The sequence below is a fragment of the Carica papaya genome, chromosome 1 (assembly GCF_054855325.1).
Source record: "Carica papaya isolate Zhongbai chromosome 1, ASM5485532v1, whole genome shotgun sequence".
NCBI classification, from domain to species: Eukaryota; Viridiplantae; Streptophyta; class Magnoliopsida; order Brassicales; family Caricaceae; genus Carica; species Carica papaya.
In genome coordinates this window covers 29,010,677-29,031,600 of record NC_142309.1, presented here as the reverse complement: position 1 = coordinate 29,031,600, position 20,924 = coordinate 29,010,677, and the positions used below count along the sequence as shown (strand labels likewise).

The following is a 20,924-nucleotide window of genomic DNA, read 5'->3' as shown; positions in this document are numbered from 1 at the left end:
TAAAGTGTCTAATGCTAACCAAATATCGATATCTTTTACCTAGGAACATAACAATACAAGAAAACAATAACCCATCACTCAAGAACAATATGATTAATTGATGACATTACTATGGCAGAATCATTCCCCAATGCATTTGGTACAATCATTTGGCACTCATCATCAAGAGCTAGCTATCACTAGGTTTTTTGTATGTATTTCTGCATCACTGCTGAAATACATTGGATCATTAATGTATAATCATGGGATTATTAATATTAATGCATCATATTACATCAGAATTATACATAGTCAATATATAAATATTATAAAAAAATTTACTAAAATATAGCAAATTATTCAAAATAAAAGATTTTATAAATCATTGATTTAAAATTTACCCAAAACAACCAAGAATACTCAATATAATGGCTCATGTTGATTAGACTTTGAAAGGTTTGCTCCTTTGGGTCCTTTTGTAACCCTTTTCTTTTGAATCCATCCAACTTTTCTATACCTAACAATGACATTAAACAACTACGATCTTAGAATTCACGAAACATGGCATTTATGACCTTAAAGAACTAGCTTATTTTGTACATTGCAATAAGATTAGAACAATAATAACATTGGAAAATAGCTATGTCCATTCAAATGCTAATTCAGGACAATTTTTCTTTCCAATTCAGATTTTTTCAAGATTTACACCAGTAAATCAGCATTCTAATGCTTATTCAAAAATAATAAATGAGTACATTAGACTAAAAGGTTAACGACGCGTAAGTCCACTTAGTTTCCCACCAAGCTTTTGTTAAATTTAGCCCTTTTCTTTTTACATAAATACATATTCATGTGTACTTATAAGGTCATGTGTGAGACATTAACGTATATATATTTAGTTAGACTCTGCAGCCCCTTGAAACAATGGGAATTGCCATATGGGAAGACCAATTTACTTAATTATATAGCTAGTTGGTAAGTATATTTAAGAGTGAAACTCTTGTCTGAATCAAACGCCTAAATATGCACTCTAACTCAACTTCAAGGTCTTCAATGGCGATCTCCACAGCTTCCAGTCTCTTGTTGGCACTTTGAACGGCCATCTCATCGCAAAAATCATACAGATCCTGGCTACTGGAACGCATAAACATGGAGGGAAAAGACCCTTTACTCGATTTTCTGTCAAGCCAAGGAATGGAAATGAGAGACAACAAGGACTCCACTGCAGAGATAGCAGTAACCCTAACTTCTCTCAGCACATCTACCACAACCCTAAGGTTGTGGTCTCCTGCAGTTGTTTCCATACCTGAAGTGATAACGGATTTCACCTTCATGGCTTTTAGTGAGTGCAAGCACTTGAAAGTTTCCTTCTTTAACTTTTTTCTGTACCGATTGTAGGCTGCGATTTTGTCGCCTATATCAGAATCTGCACTCTTACTTACTCTGCGGAGCGTGAATTGGAGGTCTTGTAGATGTTCCTTGACGAGCAACAGAACGTCTTTGGAGATGCCACAGACGTCTAACATTGTTAGGGAGGCTTCTGAAACTTGGTTGACCCATTTCTCCAGCCCATGGTGTATTAGAGCTTGTTGGATACCTGGGGAATGAAGCAGATCATTAGCTGAGTTGTGCATGTCCCTGAGAGCATTGAAATTCATGCCCGACATATTTCGAAGAAGAACCTTAATGGGCTTTGAGGATTATGTATATGTGTGTGTGTATATGTGTGTTTGTGTATATATATATATATATATATAGAGAGAGAGAGAGAGAGAGAGAGAGATCAGTTCATGCAGCTTATTAGGTATATACTGTTCAATTGGGTAACGATCAATTTCGGATAAGAAACTCTCAGCGCAATTATATAGAATGAAAGATGAGTAAGAAAGGGCCATATCTGGTGCAGTAGATCTCAGATACCGAGGAAGAAGTGCAGGAAGTATCCATTGACAGTACGGACAATAGAATAATTGGTAACAGCTAAGTGATTGTGTCTTAAGGAAGCTTCCTTATTACGGAAAAATAAAAGGGTAGAGGGACAGTGAAGTTGTTAAGATATTGGTGTTGATGATTTAGACGTACAAGCTTGAGAATGCATGCACGAGGAGGTAGGATGCCAGCCTGCGTTTACTGTTTGTTTCCAAAGAGACAAGGTGTTGTGTAATTAAGTGACTCAAAAACACTTTTTAAAATCCACTTTGGTTTTGTTTTTTGAAAAAGATAAGGTTTCTAACAACTGTGCATATATACATATATACGCATATAATACAATTAATACGTGATCTTGTTTTTCTACATTTGCGGCGTGGAATCGGAGGGTAGCTTTAAGATCCACAGCTTCCGTGAGTACCCTTCCGAGAAATTGTTCTGAAGTTTCCTACATACACAGCAGGAATGGTCGCATGCTTTTTAAGAGAAGTAAACGTCGGCATATTTACAATTTCTTCACTCGATATATTTATAAATATTGGATATGGTGTATTAGCTCTTGGAAAAGAAAGTGTGTGTGTGTGTGTGTATATATATATATATATATATATATACACACACACACACACACACTTTCTTTTCCAAGAGTGTATATGAGTTATTCTAAGCCTTGGGCTTTTTTGACGTCGAGCGGGGACCCATCTTAATCTTTTTTTATGGTAATCTAATTATGTTTAGGACAAATTAATTAAGAAAAAGTTAGTTTTAATATGATTAATTAAAATTGTAGTTTTTATTATTTTTCAAAATAACTCATCACTCTTTAATACGTGTTTTTTAACTTTTTTTATATGGTTCATGAATTATGCTTAATTATAATTTATAAATTAGACTCGATTATAATTCATATATTTCAAATTTTAAGAATTATATTAGTATCTATAAATATTCATACACTTAAATAAATTAAAAAAAAATTAAGTTAACTGACATTGCCACTCAATAAATAAACTAGGATTAGTAAAGCTAAATACCCATTTCACCAATTATGATTCATGTAAGCTAAATCACTTTTAGTTGTAGAACAAACCCATTTTAAGAGTGACGATCATTTGGATGGCCTGCCCGATTGACATGATCATGGTATCACTAAAACATTGAGTTAAAACTATGATTTGATGAAGTATAAGGCAAGGTTGACAGTGTCTTTTACATAACACATTACTTATTTTACATTGTTCTCAGAGTGTAGAGCTAGTAAAATCCTGTCTAAATGCCAGCTTTACAAACCACCTGTATCCAATACCCCATATCCATCGAGATAGACAAATCGAACAGCATAGTAGACCGCTGGTAACAGGACAAAGATAAGAACCCACATGAAAGTTGCACAGCAGAGAGAGAATCCGACATGAGTCTGAAGACTTAGCCGAGATGATGAGGTTTGCATTCGTTTTGAGCTTCCATGGAATTTTTCTTAGCCACCGTGGTTGTAGAATCACTTGCAGCGATAGAGATTGCCTTTTGGATTCGTCGGAGCCCAACCATATTGGAATCCAGATTGGTCTTAAAGTCCAAATTTATTCAAAGAAAAACCAATTAGGCCCAAAATAATGAACCCAACCCATTGAGAAAATAAAACCCCAAAATCGTGCCCAGTCCGTGGCCCAGCAGCTCAGTATTCTTCCCCAGACGGCATCGTTTTGGAAAGGATATTTTTTGCCTTCTCCGGAATCAGCCACGACAGAGAGGAGGAGAGGCGCGTAAGCCAGAAGACCGAAACAGAGGGAAAAAAGAGAGTAAGTGAAGACCAGGTGGGGGGCTTGGTGATGATGACGAACGGCATGGACCATGAATGAAATAAATGGACATCAGGAGTTTGAAGCAGGTAAGATAAGTTCGACACCATAGGTAAAAAAAAAAAAAAAAGCAGAAGATGGTGACGACGACGACGCCGAAAAACAGAGCAAGCAGAGAGAGAGAGAGAGAGAGAGAGGCGAGATAGCGTGAAGGAGAGTGAACCTGGCTGTAATGATTTTTGATGAGTGATAGTGAAGAAAACTGAGATTTCAGCTATAATTAGGAGGCGATTGGGATAGAAGGAGACAGGTTTTCCAGTGAGCTGGGGAGTGGAAGGGGTACGAAGAGAAGCAGAGGAGGGGAGAAAGGGGGAGGGGATTCTTCGGTTTTAAATCTATTATGCGTAAAATATTATTAAATTAATTAAATCCGGTTAAAAAATAATTTAATATAATTAAAAATATATTAAGCTTTAATGTGTTAAATTAAAATTAAATATTATAATATTTTTTAAATATTATCTTATAAATAACTATAAAAATTATTAATTTTAAAATCTATTAATACAAAATTATTAGCAAAAAGGGTACAAATATAAAGAATAGTCACATGGTCTTTATAAAAAACTATCTATTAATAAATTAATAAGGACTCTCTTAAAATTGATTTAAAAATCATTTTATATAAATAAATTTAATAGAATTAATAATTATATTATTACTTATTAATTGATAAGGTATTTTATAATACTTAATTTAAATTAAATAAAAAACAAATTAGTTTATATTTATCACGTTTATATTTAGTTTACACGTTCGTGACTTGGAGGTTAAAAGCCGTTTATTCCGGTCGGCTATTTTGACCGTCAAAGCTTAGACCGGACACAGTTTCGCCACGTAACTTCTCCGACCATTATCGTAGTAGACGCACACCAGGAGAGCCGACCGCCTCAGTCAACGCTATTCTCTTCTATTTAATTCCAGTTCCCAGACTCCGCACGCCAATACTGAATCCAGAGTCACCATCAGTATCAGAGTGTTCATCACAGAGATGGCGCAGATTTCCGGACCTTCAATCGATCCAAGAACTGGGTTTTGCGAATCTAATTCTGTATTCTACAGTAAGAGGAAGCCCATAGCACTCCCACCAAACCAATCCCTGGACATCACCACGTTCATATCATCCCGAGCTCACCATGGCAAGACCGCTTTTATTGACGCCGCCACAGGCCGTCACCTCAGCTTCTCTGAGCTCTGGAGAGCCGTTGATTCCGTTGCGTCGTGTCTCTCCGAGATGGGCATCCGAAAGGGAAACGTCATCCTCCTCCTATCTCCCAACTCCATTTTCTTCCCCGTCGTCTGCCTTTCCGTTATGTCACTCGGCGCCGTTATCACCACCACCAACCCTCTAAACACCCCCCGGGAAATCGCCAAGCAGATCTCCGATTCGAAACCCGTCCTCGCCTTTACGACTCGACAACTCGTCCCAAAACTCGCCGATTCAAAGCTTCCCATCGTTCTCCTCGATGAGGAGCTTGCCATTCCCTCCATTGAGGCTAAAATTATAACGACCTTGGGTAAAATGATGAAGAGGCAACCGAGTGGAAGCCGGGTGAGGGACCGAGTCGACCAGGAAGACACGGCCACTCTGCTTTACTCGTCAGGTACAACCGGCGCCAGCAAGGGAGTCGTATCATCCCATCGGAACCTGATCTCCATGGTACAAACAATCTTAGGGCGATTCTTTTTAGAAGACGGAGAGCACATATTCTTATGTACGGTGCCGATGTTCCACATATACGGTCTGGTGGCGTTTGCAATGGGCATACTGGCATCAGGATCAACGGTGGTGGTTCTGTCTAAGTTCGAGATGCACGAGATGTTATCGTCGATTGAAAAGTACCGGGCGACGTACCTGCCACTTGTGCCGCCGATACTGGTAGCAATGATGAATGGGAGGAATCAGATAAAGGGCAAATACGATCTTAGTTCGCTGCAAACGGTATTGTCCGGCGGGGCACCTCTGAGCAAGGAGGTGATAGAGGGTTTTCTTGAGGCGTATCCGACGGTGAAGATTCTTCAGGGGTACGGGTTGACGGAGTCAACGGGAATCGGAGCATCAACGGACTCGCTGGAGGAGAGCCGGAGATACGGAACAGCGGGGATGTTGTCGCCAAGCATGGAAGCGAAGATTGTGGACCCACAAAGTGGCGCTGCCCTGCCCGTGAACCGAACCGGTGAGCTATGGCTCAGGGGTCCCTCTATCATGAAAGGTACGCTTCATTTTCATCCTTGGATTCTCTCAGCTTACTCCTCTTTTTCGGCATGTGGAAGGTTTCTAAGATATTGATAGATATATTTTTTTAAAAAATGTAATTTTTTATTTTATTTGATATTCCCTGTCCTTTTGGAACTTTTCGATTTGTTATTATCAACAGCAGTGGGAGTTAAATTAATAATTGAATTGACTTAGATTGCAGACTTCATTTCTTTGCAAGGTTATGATGATAAATGACAAATAGTATCTGCACAAAGTTTAGTTGCATAATTTACATTCATAACCAACATGAAAATGATATCTGACAAGTATGACTACTTCCCATTTGGTTTAGTTTATTTTTTTTGGTTTTAACTTTTCTATTAGTCTCCATGTATGATTAGAAGATATATATTTTTCAAATCTTTCAGCTACATCCAGCCTCACCTTGAGGCTAATATGATTAGTTAGTAATGGAATGAAAACTGAACTAAATGAGCCTGTAGTAGTTTCTCCTTCCTAATTTTAAGTGTACATAGTCATAAATTTCTTTTTCGAACTCATCTCTGCAAGTTTGTTCACCATTTAATTATAATGAATCCAAGGAGAATTGGAGGTTTTAGGGGTTTCATGAACAGGATATGGGTTTCAAATTTATTTAAGTTAACCATCCTTGTTTCTGCATTTACCAGCTCCATGTTGCATCGGTAACCATCTTGTGAAGCTGATATCAAATAAAAATTTGGGATTGTGATGATGGGCTCATATTAATCGAAACAATTTTATGGAAGAGGCAGTGTTGTTGAAGCTCCATATAGTAATAATTCATGGGTATGATGTTGCAGGTTATTTCAGCAATGAAGAAGCAACGACTTCGACTATTGATTCAGAAGGATGGTTGAGAACTGGAGATGTCTGCTACATTGATGACGATGGCTTCCTTTTTGTGGTGGACAGGCTGAAGGAATTGATTAAATACAAGGGCTACCAGGTGAATGAAGCATCTAACTATTTGGCTTTTCTTTTCTTCCTCAAATTTAGCCTTGGACATTCTCAAGCTCTGTAAGCAGTGGTTTGTCGAACAATTTATGGCTTAACCGGCCTTGGTCTTTTCAGGTCCCTCCTGCTGAGCTAGAGGCCTTGTTACTTTCTCATCCAGAAATTGCAGATGCTGCTGTTATACCGTGAGTCCTCATCATTCATATTCGTTTAAATACCCATCAGAACATGGCCTCTGTTTTGTTTGGTTTCCTCTGCACTTTAATGTTTTTAAATCTCACTTGGGTTAAGCAAGTCAAAAAAAAGAGTTGTTAAAATCTTGTTTGTTTGGCATCTCAGTTTTCCTGATAAGGACGTTGGACAGTATCCTATGGCATATGTGGTGAGAAAGGGTGGCAGCAATTTATCAGAGAGCAATATAATGGATTTCGTAGCAAAACAGGTATGCCTGAAAATACAGTGACCTTATGAATTATTTATCAAAGGATTTAGCTCGTGTTCAGCTCTGGTTGCATTATGAAGATTGTTTGTTAACTAGCTGTAACTTGAATATTCAGGTAGCTCCATACAAGAGAATTCGGAAGGTGGCATTTGTTGCTTCGATACCGAAGAATCCATCTGGCAAGATTCTGAGGAAGGATCTCATAAAACTTGCAACCTCCAAACTCTGAATGATTCAGCCAATTTTCTGGTGTAATGTGAAAACTGGTTTACTATTTGTCTATATATTGCTTGGGGACATTAGGTGAATAAGAGGTAACCATGTTTATGTGGGTTTCTCAAGGGAAAACAACAGAGTGAACAGAGTCCTTACTTGGATAGTTGGATATGCATAAAATGTGCAGTGCTCTGTATCTGTTTGTAAAACGAGCACTCTCTTACCTAGCTATAGTAATGAAAATTTTGTGGTGTGTGCGCCAATCAGACATTTGATTATCCTATCTATTAATTTCTTAGCAAAATTTTGATAATAAAGAGAGCTAGAAGCTTGGTGGTTTAAAAATGTTTGGAAGAGTAACCATGAATTATGATGGGAAATAAACGGTTTAAAATTTTTTATTTCGTCAGGAAATATGAGAAAGAAAACCGCCTAAGAAAAGCTCTGCTGGTCTAATTTACAAGAACGTAAATGCATGAGGAGGCCAAAATGTAGGTGCATACATCAAACCTGCTTCTGATCGGCATGAAATCAGCTCCATTAAACTGCATGCTGCTGTCGTTGATTATTATGTGCGTGAAAGATAGGGAAGAAAGAAGCTACGGAAGCTCCTTTACAGGTATCCATGGAGGTAAGAGCTTCCTGTACATCATCACAAGGATTATTCTTCCTGACCAATGATAGAATAAAATCCATCAATTCTTCTTCACATGGAATCTGTAATGGTCCATGGCTCTTCGTCCCAAACTCCTCCTCTGCCATCTCCAATAAAACTCGGAAGATTGGGTGATTCAGATAGCAGAGCGGAACCAAAAACCTCTTGCCTTCTCTGGTATAAACCGCAAAATGACCCTTCTTCGTCTTCCCAATTATCCACTTGTCAATCATCCCACTCACCTTGGTTGAAGAACTCTTCATGTCCAGTTCTTGGATGTTAGTTTACCGGTTTTGTCTATAGCTGGTTGCAGTAGAGAGTTTTGGTGGTTTGGCGACATGGGTTCTGGTTTAAAAAAGGTGAGATGATAAGGATGAAGATTGGTAATGTGTGGAGGAAATGGACTGACTTGTGACTTGAAATTATGTTTGAACACCTTTTTCTTCCAAATTTAATAATTAAATTGTATCTGCAGCCATGTGTGTAATAAATTTGAGGAAATGGGCTGGTCTTGTCTGGAACTTGTGAAGTTATGAGTGGAGAGTTGTAGAGAATGGAGGGAATTGCAGGTAGATGTGATGGAAAATTCTCTACTTTTAACTCATTTTAATATGTTATATTGTATGTATAATGGAAAAAATTCAAGTCTCAATATCACAATCTCTAACGAAAACATAAGCGACGAAATTTTTCAAAGAAAATATTCAGAATATACAGTATATGCATTGAACTAATATTCTCGTAACAAGAGATGAAAAGACTAATTATCTAACTAAGAAATAATCGATAACATGTTTGATTCGAGAATTGATAGTAGAAGACGAAGACAAAACAAATTGAAAGTATTCGGTAGATAGTGGTTTCAATCTTAAACTAGAAATAGAAACTGCAGCAGGTACCAAGGCAACAGCTCGTTGGTTTGTTCATCACGTCAAGTGACAGCAACCAAATCCTATATCATTTGTCAAGTCAAATTGGTTCCATGTACAAAGCTCAAGCTGGTCTTGTTTTACTTGACGTGTATATATATATATATATATATATATATACGTGTATACGTACACAGTTCATCACCCGTGAACAAAAGTCCAGAACAATGCACACCCGCTAATTTTGGTTTGCACGTGAGCTCAGCATACTGTGAAGGCTGACCAAAACTCATGGTTACCAGTCTTAACTCATTTATCCGTATTGTTTTTTTGACGTCGGATCTTAACAAAGTATATTTAATATTTCTTTACTTACATTCATGTAAGACATATACATTATAATATAATATACGTCGATAATATCATGCATGCATCTGTTCAAAAGCATTTTCACTGGATCGCTCATTCTTTTCCTTGCAATTATATATTGAACGACAAAGTTCATTTGAATCTTGTTCTAAAAAATCAACTGGGTCGGATCCTACTGTTTGATTTATTTGTTCGATCTGGGGGGTAGTTGAAGGTGGTGCAGGCGTTTTTAACGTCTAGTACTCTTTCCAGACAAAAAATGGAGAAACATACATTATAATGCAATATATGTAGATAATATCAAAATGTTGTTGGCAAATCCATAATTATTTATGGCGTCACGGTTCTTTTGTGTAGAAGCCGCATATTAATCAAATTGCATGTGTATTGGTAGCTATATATATATATATATATATATATATATATATATATATATATATAAACGTATTCCTCCTGCCAAATTTTGACGAAGAAAATCCAAAAACAAGCCCACGTCCAAATCCATCTCTCCTATCCAATCACCACATGGTGTTGATTGACCCACCAATTTCACTATTAAACAACCACATATACATATATATATGTCCATCGTCTCATCTAATCTTTAATAGTCAGCATACCCTCTTCTACTTGTTGGTTTATATATCTTCTTCCATGATCATATATATATATATATATATACGTATATAAGATGTGCTTGACAAAACTCCTTCGCATGGCAAATAAGACCATATGTGGAAGGAGATCAACAATGTCTTGGGGTAATCCAGTAGGGAAGAAGGGTCATTTTGTGTTTTACTCGGTTGATAACAAACGCTTTGTGGTTCCCTTAGCATACTTGAATACCGCCATTTTTAAAGAACTACTCAAGTTGGCAGAAGCAGAGTTTGGACTGCGAAGAGATGGACCGATCACTTTGCCTTTCAGTGCAGCCTTCTTGGATCGTCTTGTGTCTTTACTTTAAACATTCGCCTTTTCTTTCTATGCTTGACAACCAATTCATTCTCCTCCATTGGTTATTAGTTAATTACTTCTCGCCAATTGTATGCTTCACAAAGAGCAAATTTTTCCATGTGTACATATACTATACCAATTTCAAATTTTTAAACGTCTTCTTTCCACAAATTGAATTAATAACAATCTGTTCAGCTGGATTGGGTTGCTTTCCTTGCGATCTGTGTCATCCGAATTGTTTTCATTATCTCTTGACGACAATTTAATGTATACGTGGTCTCATATATACAATCACATTATTTGTTCGTTCGAATAGTAAAAGTCAGATTAATTAGATAACTTTATACGGTTACAAAATAGTTCGGGTTCATGTATAAATGAAAAGAGCAAAACTGCTTTTTAATTAAGAATAAAACTACTAATGGTTAAGGAAAGAAAAGTGATTAGCATAAGATTTGGAAGTGATTAGCAAATCTCATGTGCCGATGTGGAGAGGGATGATGATTGCGTATTAAATCTCACTCATGGCTTTCTATATGCAACACCTACTTAATTAATTAATGGGTATCGTGTTTTTATATTTTTAAGAAGTATATATGGTCCTAGTGTAACATTCCGAACTCCAATGTAAGTGAATACGGACGTTAACACAACATTTTTAACTAAATAAAAATTAAATATGCATTAGAATTACACTTTAATATACATATCTTATGGTAAAATAATTATTCGTTTACAAATAATTGAGTCATCTAAACTAATTTATAATATTAAAATAAAAACTAATAAAGTTTTTCTTCACCATCTTCTATTGATCTTAAACTTGTTCCTCGTCTTCTTTAACCTAGATGAGGGTGAATTGGGGTGAATTTCACTTATTCAATAAGAAAAAAAAATTATATAACGAAAACTTACGTACAAATATTCATGCTATATATAAAATATAATAATTTTTATCTTCAGAAAAAACGTCAAACAAACATCACAATTAAAATACACAACAAAACAAATCATCATACAAAACATATTATAATCTTTATTCTTATAACCTAATTCTTGTTCTCCTTTCAAGTCATACTTATACTCGAATTATTACAATACACTCAAAATATCGTATATAAGATTTCATCGCGCGATATCCATTATATCGTTATCGAGAACATGTGAAATGGATCCTCCCATCGCATGGATAACACATATACAAAATCTCACATTGGCTACAGTAGTTACGTTTCCTAAGTGACCCACACTCACAAACACCTATCTACGTCTGAACTAGGTTTCAAACTTTATCTAGGTTCACCATATCTGTTGAACTTCAGCCACACACGCACGCTTCCCTCCTCGATTTATGACTAATGAATTAAGTATCTTATTTATTCTTCACAGTTTTCGTATGATTGCATTCATAGTGACTTATTTAATTTATTTTTCTAATTTACACTTCTTAATTTATTTAGTGTTTGTTTTATAAATTTATTTAATTTATTTAGTTTCTTATTTAAAAATCTAAAATTTATATTAATTTAAGATTTTAACTTCTATAAACAATTAAATACAAACAGATACACAATATATAATATCATCATGCACATCAAAACTATATATTTTAAAATACTTTCTAAATCATCATATACTATATCACACAGCAAGTACATGACACTAAAATTTCTCGCGCAACTGTACTAGATCACATACAGAGTACAATGCACTGTACATCTCTACTAGATCATACAGGTAGTGCAGTGTACCCAAATTTCACACATACACATATTGGTTATACATTTCATATGCATAATATATATACACACATTTTAATACATACATATACATTATAATACAAACATATACCATCACTTCATGTCTAACATAGAATATATATTTAGATTCACACACACACAATCTCTACTGATATATACACACATGTTCAAACTTAAACATGTATACACAATCACACACCATATACAAGATATATACATATATATATTTATTCACGCATTTATTCTTATCAATTAATATCTTATTTATCGTATATTTTTATATATATACACACACACATGCATAACAACGTATATACACTACAAACACAAACAAATATAAATTAGACATACTAATTACATATATTACATTACACATATTTAATATTTACACATAATGCACTATATATATACACATTTACATAAATATATAATTTATGTATCTCTAGTGAATATACATAATTCTTATATATGGTATGATCAGAAAAGCTTTGAGAATCATTTCTATATCGATTTACGATCCTCTCGAAAATTTGAATACTATTTATTTCTCTTAAGACACGCGGTCTCGGTCGCCAACGTCACCCCGTGTCATCACATGCGTGTCACAGAAAATGTCAAGTGTTGATGATCGAATCAGCAGACATTGTCGCATGCAGTGCACTAACATCATATTTAATCGTCACATTTCTATTTTTGTTCCTTAATTTTTTTTCTTTTCTTTCATTTTTTTTAATTTTTTTCTTTTACTTTTTTTTTCTCTTTTTTTTTTCTTCTTTTTTTCTTTCTTCTTCTTTTTCTTCCGTTTTTCTTTCTTTCTTTCTTCTTCTTCTTCCTTCTTCTTCTCTCTCTCTTTCTCTTTCTTCTTCTCCTTCTTCTTCTCTTCCCCTCTTTTTTTTTCTTCTTCCCTTCTTCCTCTTCTTCTTCTTCTTCTTCTTCTTCTCTTCTTCTCTCTCTTTCTTTCTCTCTCGGCTGCGGCGTCGCACAATGCGACGAGACCCTTCTCCCTTTGTCGTCGACACCGCTAGATCCTTTCTCTTCTCACAGTTGCATATCTCTCTCCTCACTCTCTCCTCTCTTTCTTTCTTTCTTTCTTTTTTTATTTAATTACATATATATATATTTGCAGCTTGAATATTACATATATATATATATTTGCCGCAGCTACATACATAAGTATATATATGCGTATACATATCCACATAATACATTTACATATACTCGGTGTCACAGTAACCAAGCCAGCGATGGCCTAGCTACCTCTTTTTGTCTTATCTTTTTTTTTTTTTGTTACTTTCTTTTTCTTGTTATGTTATGCTGGTTGTTTATTTTTCTTCTTCTTTTCATACTCTCTTAGGACTTAGGTTTCTCTTTTGTAGTTGCGCTTGGCATTTGCAGGTAATAACTCTATGGCGGATCAGTGGTTTCGGAAGTTGTGCGTCTTATTTTCATCTATGGCCTCTTGTTCAACACAATCAGCATGGAATTCATTATGGTTTGTCTTTTGTAATTGGTCACACATGTCTTCGCTAGAAGAGCACTATGTAACCCATGGTCTCGAATAAACTCTTCCTCGTGCTGGCAAGCTAATCCTCCTCGTAGATGCACATCATTGCGAGCTTATTAGGTAGATCTTCCTAGAGCTCCACTGAACAAACTAAATCATTCTTTTCATGTGTTTTTTTAAAATAGCTCAACCTATGTAGATGTCATATTTATTTTAATACAGTTTATGCATTGTCTCTCAATGTTTAAAGTCGAAAATAAAATAATTATACATACATTAATTAATTCTTTTACCATTCACTATTACATAATTAGTTAAAACAAATTTATTCATTTGACAATCTATTTTTTCAATCCAATATAATATATAACATACTTGCACAAAAGCACCAACAGATCGTAAAAGCAGAAGATAATGTTGAATTAGCGAAAGTAAAGTTACTTTGAATAGTAGAAAGGAAGTGTGGACTGAAGCAACGGCGGAAACATATGGCTTTAAGCACCCGGCTGCTTTGTATGTTCAAGGCCTACCTAAACTAGTACTACAAACCCTCTACGTCATTCTCTTGAATCAGCATTCCTTGTCTGTTCTCACTCACTTCCAACTCATTGCATTATTAATTGTACTAACCAATCACACACTTCCAATATTTTCATTTATATTGAAATATCATTCATGGGTTTTTCTAAAACTAAGAAAAGTTGACAACTTCATTAGCTAAAGTATATGAACATTACCAACCTAATAATGCAACTCCTAACTTTTGGAACGGTGATGAGTAGAATTTTAAACAAATTAAAAGTGATGCACGCATGCATGCAAAGTTATAAGGAAAAGGGCAACGAAATTACTTGAGATACGATGTGTAAACACACTCATGTTTGGTGGGATAGAATGATAAAAAATGGAGATCATTAAGAAAGAGAGAGGAAGAAACCTTAGAAGCATTCAAAATTGTCCAGCAGGGCAAGTCACTTTATGAGAAACACAACAGAGGTCAGTCAATGTCTTCACTTTATGCAAAGTCCACCACTTACAGATTCCATCTTGCTTTTTTAGATGGAAGGGGAAAGACGATTAGGATTTTGGAGCTTTTCCTTAGAAAGTTTATACATTTTCATAATTAACTGATATAATTATGAAAAAAATAATGTAATCAATCTCTTAATAATGATATATACGTTCTAAAATGTTTTAAATTATCTATTTTATGTATAATTTTGTGCGTATAAGATAAAAAGAGCTAGCCCACTTTCTTCTCAACTTGAAGTAATTAAACTTATGAGTACTAGATTCATGTTTAATCACTACTTACTCAGCTTCCACCACGTACAACCTCATTCAGCTTTCCATAAATAACAACCCCTCTATTTCTCCATATATATACATATATATATATGCTATACACACACATAAGTAGTACAATATATAGAATCATTACTGGGAAAACTGATAACAATACAGTAAGTTTACTTATTGATCCGGTTGTAGAGATGGGTGAGGAGGTAGTGAGAGATGTAGGGAGTAACTCAGTTGAATTCAATTCTCAATCAGCGGTGGTGGATTCGTCCCCTAAAAGTCCATTTGGCCAAATAACTAGTCCCATGAAAAAAGCTTTTGCAAGCATGCAAAGTCACCTTGAAGAAGTCGGCCATTTCACCAAGCTTGACCCTCAAGATGATTGGCTTCCTATTACTGAGTCCAGGAATGGAAACGCTTACCACTCCGCGTTTCACACGCTGAGTTCTGGTATCGGGTTTCAAGCCCTGCTTCTTCCGTACGCCTTCACTACCCTCGGTTGGTGAGTTAATCTCATGCCATTAATCTAATTTTAGTTAAAATATAATCTCCTCTAACGAGATATATATATATATATGTCTGCATGTGTATATTGGTTAAATGATATTGCAGGGTCTGGGGCATTATCTGTCTCTCCCTGATTTTCACTTGGCAACTATACACGTTATGGCTTCTGATCCACCTTCATGAATCCGAATCTGGGATACGTTACAGCAGATACTTGCGACTATCCATGGCGGCTTTTGGTAAGCCTCCTGTAATATTAGTATTCACGTAAAATACTTATCAAGATTCATGCCAACTTATGACTGACTGACTGCCGAAACCACCGAATATTCTACAAATCCTAAATTAATTCATTTATTTGTCACAGAAATGAACCACAGAATATATACAAAGTAACATATATATATATATATCTATAAATTAATATGATAATATACATTATCGTTATCTATTTAAATTTTAATGATATATATATATAACTAGTTTTAAGTTATTGATATGTGATTATTTAAAACCAACAAATTGACAGCGTACTTGTGATTAAATTTTGCAGGAGAAAAGCTAGGGAAAGTGCTGGCATTATTTCCAATTATGTACCTATCAGGGGGCACGTGCGTGGCACTAATCATGACATCAGGTGAGACTATCAAAATATTCTTCCAAATCGTGTGCGGTGAAACCCCTTTGACCACCATAGAGTGGTATGTCTTATTCACTTGCACAGCCATTGTTATTGCTCAACTCCCCAACTTGAATTCAATTGCTGGAGTTTCCTTAATCGGAGCTCTCTCTGGCATCACTTACTGCACCCTTCTATGGCTGCTCTCCGTCATTCACGGCAGACCCAACAGTGTGTCTTATGACCCTCCCGGGGACGTTCTCTCTATGCCTACCCTCAACGCACTTGGTATCGTAGTCTTCGCCTTCAGAGGCCATAACCTTGTTCTCGAGATACAGGTTTTTCTTTGTAATTTGGTTATAGTTAAAAAGATTAGCAATTTTATAGTAACAAGAATAATAAAGTCTCTAATATTATGTTTGGCCATCTGGGTATTGTTGCAGGGGACTATGCCCTCCAGTGCACACCACCCATCTCGCGTACCAATGTGGAGAGGAGTTAAGTTAGCGTATCTGATAATCGCCATCTGCATTTTCCCCCTCGCAATTGCTGGCTATTGGGCTTACGGCAATTTGGTGAGTCTCCCAACTCATACCCTGCTGCTTGGCTATTCCTAATCGCCTCTTCCTAACGAGTCTACTTGTGATTTGCTTGCTGCCAGATACCAGCCAATGGAGGGATGTTAAATGCGTTGTATTACTATCATAAAAATGACACATCGAAACTCCTTATAGCCTTAACAAGCCTGCTCCTTGTAATTAACTGCCTCAGTACATTTCAGATATATGCTATGCCAGTGTTCGACAATCTGGAATCCAGATTCACTAGCAAATGGAAAAGGCCATGTCCCCGATGGCTACGTTCCACAATCAGGGCCTTTTTTGGATGCCTTGCATTCCTTATAGCAGTTGCATTGCCATTCTTGCCAAGCTTGGCAGGACTGCTTGGAGGGATTGCATTACCGATCACCTTAGCATATCCATCTTTCATGTGGATCAACCTCAAGAAACCTCATAAATACGGTTCAAATTGGTGTCTCAATTGGGCACTGGGGATCCTTGGGATGATTATCAGCATTTTAGTGGTTGCTGGAGCAATATGGAGTATAGTCCTCATTGGGTTACCAATTCACTTCTTCAAGCCTCTCTAACCACAAGATATGAAATGGAAAGGGACTACAAAGTATGTCATCAGACTTCTCGTGTACCAAACTGCTTACCTCTTAAAAATTGAAGGAACCAACGATTGTGAAAGATGGCAGTACCACTTTAAACGATTTTCTTAACCCACACTACCTTAAACTGCAACGATAATTGCATTATCTGAAATCAATGTCATTGGTTTATAATATAGAATGTATGTCATCTGCAGATACACTAATATTAAATATACACACACATAAGGCAATAAACACAATGACAGTCCCCATAATATCTGCTCAAAGGCCAACTGGTGATCAATTCTATCAAAAATCTGCAATGATCAATGCCAAAATTTCACCAATCATGAACAAACATCTGAGAATAACCATATACGAATTTCACAACAATCCAATAATCCATTCCATCTTTACCCTACTAGTTATCACAGAAAAAAATTTATGAGGCTCTCAATTAATTGGAATTTCAAACATAATTTGGTCATTTTACTTAAATTTGTAATGCAGATCTAATCTGTCAAGGGGGCAAATCAGGAAGCTCTAATCATTGGCGGCCACCTTTACTTTCCTTTCATTTCTATAAACTACAGTCGTGTCTCAGTCATATTACATTATAAAACAAATGTTTGCCTCTACATTTGCAATTCTTTGAGTAACGCGGAACTAAGCAGATACCAAAAAGAAACCATGCCTTAAACTAACTGCACCTTGCTCAGTCAAACATCCCATCTCCCATCTTCGATGACAAGCGACAACATTTACATGCCACTACCTACGATCAGCAATCAATTAAGTATCGTGATCACATCAACCATATTCTTTAATCAACTTTCTTGATGTGCAATTACATATTCCAATTAACCAAACTGAGGAAGAGCCAAATGCAATCGCCAATAGTTCTCACAGTCGCCAAGACAAAGAGGGTTCACTTCAGAATTGCAGGTTCACACGTTGTCACATGGATAGAGGAAGAAGCATCCGTCGCTTCTTTTTCCTAGCCAATCTCACCTGCTTTGTTATTTTCATGCATAGAAGTAATAGCATTGTGACGCAGACTAAGATAAAAGCAAGTTGCAAATGCCTGAAATATAAAGAGACTGCCGAAAAAACAAGGAATGCTAGTATAAGAAGCTCCCATATAACGAAGACCACAACATCCACCCTGCAATCATTGAAAAAAAAGGACCAAAATAAGATCAGGAGTTTATGGACATATGAGAGAGAGAAAAAAGGAAATGAACCATGACCAATAAAATTTGCATTGGCAAAAAGTTTAAATGAACTTATCTATTTGAACCAACAGGACAATAAGTGATCAAGCTCATCACTTACAAAAGCCAAGACATGGTCAACTGAATAAGTGATACAACCCAAAACAGAGTTACATTTTGCCGTTCTATTTATGCCTGAATCTACTGATATCTTAATTCCAAACAAAGAGATTTCTCTTCTAAAGAAACAACTGGAACATAATTTTTTCTTTTAAAAAAAAATTGAGAAGGAATGTAATCTTGCAATGAAACTACAGTTCCATGAAAAACAGTGATTACAAAGTAGAAGTAGAACCTATGCCCAAAAATCTCCTAAAGGCCAACTGCATCACTACGAGACCCTAGAACAAAGACGTCTGGCAAAAGAGATTTATGTACCAATGAAAGTATAATCTCCACAATTGTTCTAAATAAGGTATGACCTACATCATCGACATCAGTATATTTCATATGATAAGCTTGAGGGCTACAACAAGCAGGAGCTAAAACGCCAAAAATGTAAAGTTTTGAACAATTTTCATGCAGGAGTAGTAGCACAGATGCATGTGAAAAGTACTAAAGTTCTCATCATTTATTAAAATCACTAATCCATTGACATCTTTCAATCTAGGCTAGCTTATAGGTATCTGATCCTAGTCTATTAGTAATTTAAGCAAGCCCTTAACAAAAATTTAGGAAGTTATGACACCCAATTATAAGCAGCGTAGCCTGCACTTCACCAATTCCACATGATTTCATGATCCTGAAAGCTAAGAATAGGTACAAAGCCATTCATGAAACATGACTCTATGCTCCCATTTGACATGACTATTTGCCAATGATCAAATGGTGGGCGGTGGCACGTATAACAAATTATGAACAAAATAAAATCTGGTGTTAGACTTTCAATGCTTAGCTTTTGCCCTAGCTTGTTTATTCAGTCAGTCCTCAATTACAAATATAGAAGGATATGAAGAAAACTTGCCAAACCATCAAGAAATGATATTACAACATCTTAAATTCAAACAAAGAGACAGAATAGTTGTCATATTAACTAAAGACAGTTTCTCTCATTTCCAAAATCAATGAGAAACCCCGACTTCTCACATTGATACCTAGTAAAGAATGCAAATATAACAAGAGCATAAATTACAATAAAAACAATCTGCCACCACCGTAAGCAAAAAGAAACAATCAGCTCCCAAGGTTTTGCAACAGACTTCTAGAAGCCAAAGGCAAATAAAAAAAAAAGAACACATCCAAACACCAACGGCTGAACTAAAATTCAATGAGCTGCTTTCGCATTTTGCTCAGAGAATATCTAACAGCACTTAATTTTCAAGAGCCTAATTCATACTAAAAAACAGAAAAATCTCCCATTTCCCTTTTTTAAGATTTTTTTTTTTTTTAAGAAAGGTACCAGTATACGATACAATGATTACCAAGTTAGTAAACAGACATCCTCAGTTTCTAGTTGTACCTGTTGATTCTTTTTGGGTTGATTCTTCTCAAAACCCTTTCCTGGAAGGGTCATAGGCAGTTTACGTTGTATTATCAAAGGAAACAAGAAGATTACATGCTCACCTATTTGCCCTAAATATCATTCTGAAATTTGTGAAAACAAAAAGCCATCTTCATAACCAGCCGCATCAAGCTTATCTAAATTAAGGACGTAAACTAACCTATTTCAATTACCTAAAAAACATTCCTACGTTTGTATTATTTGTTTCTTTAATCTTAATTTTCGAGATTCCCATCCCGAGCTTTCATGACATAAGTTATAATCAGAACCCCCAAAAAGAAAAGGCACCCAAAAACTCTAGCTGATCTACCCAAAATGATACAATTAGAAGTGAATTTAGAGCCACAATGTCAAGCAAAAAGAAGAAACAACAAAAAGACCCCCAAAAATTGCAAACTGGAAAAGGAGAACGAGAAATTAACAGACCAAATAACGTTTGTACCTTGAAGACGTGAAATTAGAAGTGGAGGAGAAGAAGGAGACAGACGCCCAATCATGTTTGGATCGAATCTGATACTCTCTCAACTGCTCTGCCAGATTCGATCTCGTTATCATCGCTGCCCGCGCTTCCTCTTTCTCAAAGTAAATACGCAGTTTTTCTCTCCCTATAGCTCAAGAAATGGTTGAACGGAAGAATTTGCAGAGCCGAAGGCGAATAGAACGATGAACTGAGAGGAAATAGAACAGCAACAGCATCAACATTCAATTCGCTTTGGCAGGGTTCGCTGCGGGAACCGGCTCTCCCCAATTCTTCCTTCCTTCTGGTCAATAACCCAATCGGGTTGCGTGACATTGATGCGTGGGCCGAACCTGAGATTGGTTTATATCAATTACTC

General features: G+C 36.1%; 5 protein-coding genes across 6 annotated transcripts; 2 read left to right on the top strand and 3 right to left on the bottom strand.

Moving 5' to 3' along the window:
- Positions 1-680: 680 nt before the first annotated feature.
- Positions 681-1,933, bottom strand: LOC110818195 (DUF241 domain protein, putative (DUF241)). Its single transcript, XM_022046970.2, has one exon. The coding sequence runs from the start codon at positions 1,644-1,646 to the stop codon at positions 948-950; it is 699 nt and encodes a 232-aa protein (XP_021902662.1). The 5' UTR covers positions 1,647-1,933; the 3' UTR covers positions 681-947.
- A 2,682-nt stretch (positions 1,934-4,615) lies between these two features.
- On the top strand, positions 4,616-7,891 carry LOC110818041 (putative CoA ligase CCL5). Its single transcript, XM_022046780.2, has 5 exons — positions 4,616-5,980; positions 6,810-6,955; positions 7,081-7,148; positions 7,303-7,405; positions 7,521-7,891. The coding sequence occupies exons 1-5, from the start codon at positions 4,759-4,761 to the stop codon at positions 7,632-7,634; spliced, it is 1,653 nt and encodes a 550-aa protein (XP_021902472.1). The 5' UTR covers positions 4,616-4,758; the 3' UTR covers positions 7,635-7,891.
- Positions 7,892-8,161: 270 nt separating this feature from the next.
- On the bottom strand, positions 8,162-8,539 carry LOC110818042 (SAUR-like auxin-responsive protein family). Its single transcript, XM_022046781.2, has one exon. The coding sequence runs from the start codon at positions 8,537-8,539 to the stop codon at positions 8,162-8,164; it is 378 nt and encodes a 125-aa protein (XP_021902473.1).
- Positions 8,540-15,055: 6,516 nt separating this feature from the next.
- On the top strand, positions 15,056-17,548 carry LOC110818238 (lysine histidine transporter-like 8). Of its 2 annotated transcripts, XM_088209393.1 has the most exons (6): positions 15,056-15,533; positions 15,644-15,777; positions 16,092-16,175; positions 16,263-16,495; positions 16,601-16,732; positions 16,819-17,548. In XM_088209393.1, the coding sequence occupies exons 1-6, from the start codon at positions 15,130-15,132 to the stop codon at positions 17,305-17,307; spliced, it is 1,476 nt and encodes a 491-aa protein (XP_088065519.1). In that variant the 5' UTR covers positions 15,056-15,129; the 3' UTR covers positions 17,308-17,548. The 2 variants fall into 2 exon arrangements, with proteins under 2 accessions (XP_088065519.1, XP_021902718.2); XM_022047026.2 differs by having other exon boundaries at positions 15,058-15,533; positions 16,092-16,495.
- Positions 17,549-17,851: 303 nt separating this feature from the next.
- Positions 17,852-20,880, bottom strand: LOC110818239 (NADH-ubiquinone oxidoreductase chain). Its single transcript, XM_022047027.2, has 2 exons — positions 20,531-20,880; positions 17,852-18,478 (listed from the first exon to the last, which is right to left on the bottom strand). The coding sequence occupies exons 1-2, from the start codon at positions 20,641-20,643 to the stop codon at positions 18,271-18,273; spliced, it is 321 nt and encodes a 106-aa protein (XP_021902719.1). The 5' UTR covers positions 20,644-20,880; the 3' UTR covers positions 17,852-18,270.
- Between the last annotated feature and the right edge of the window lie 44 nt (positions 20,881-20,924).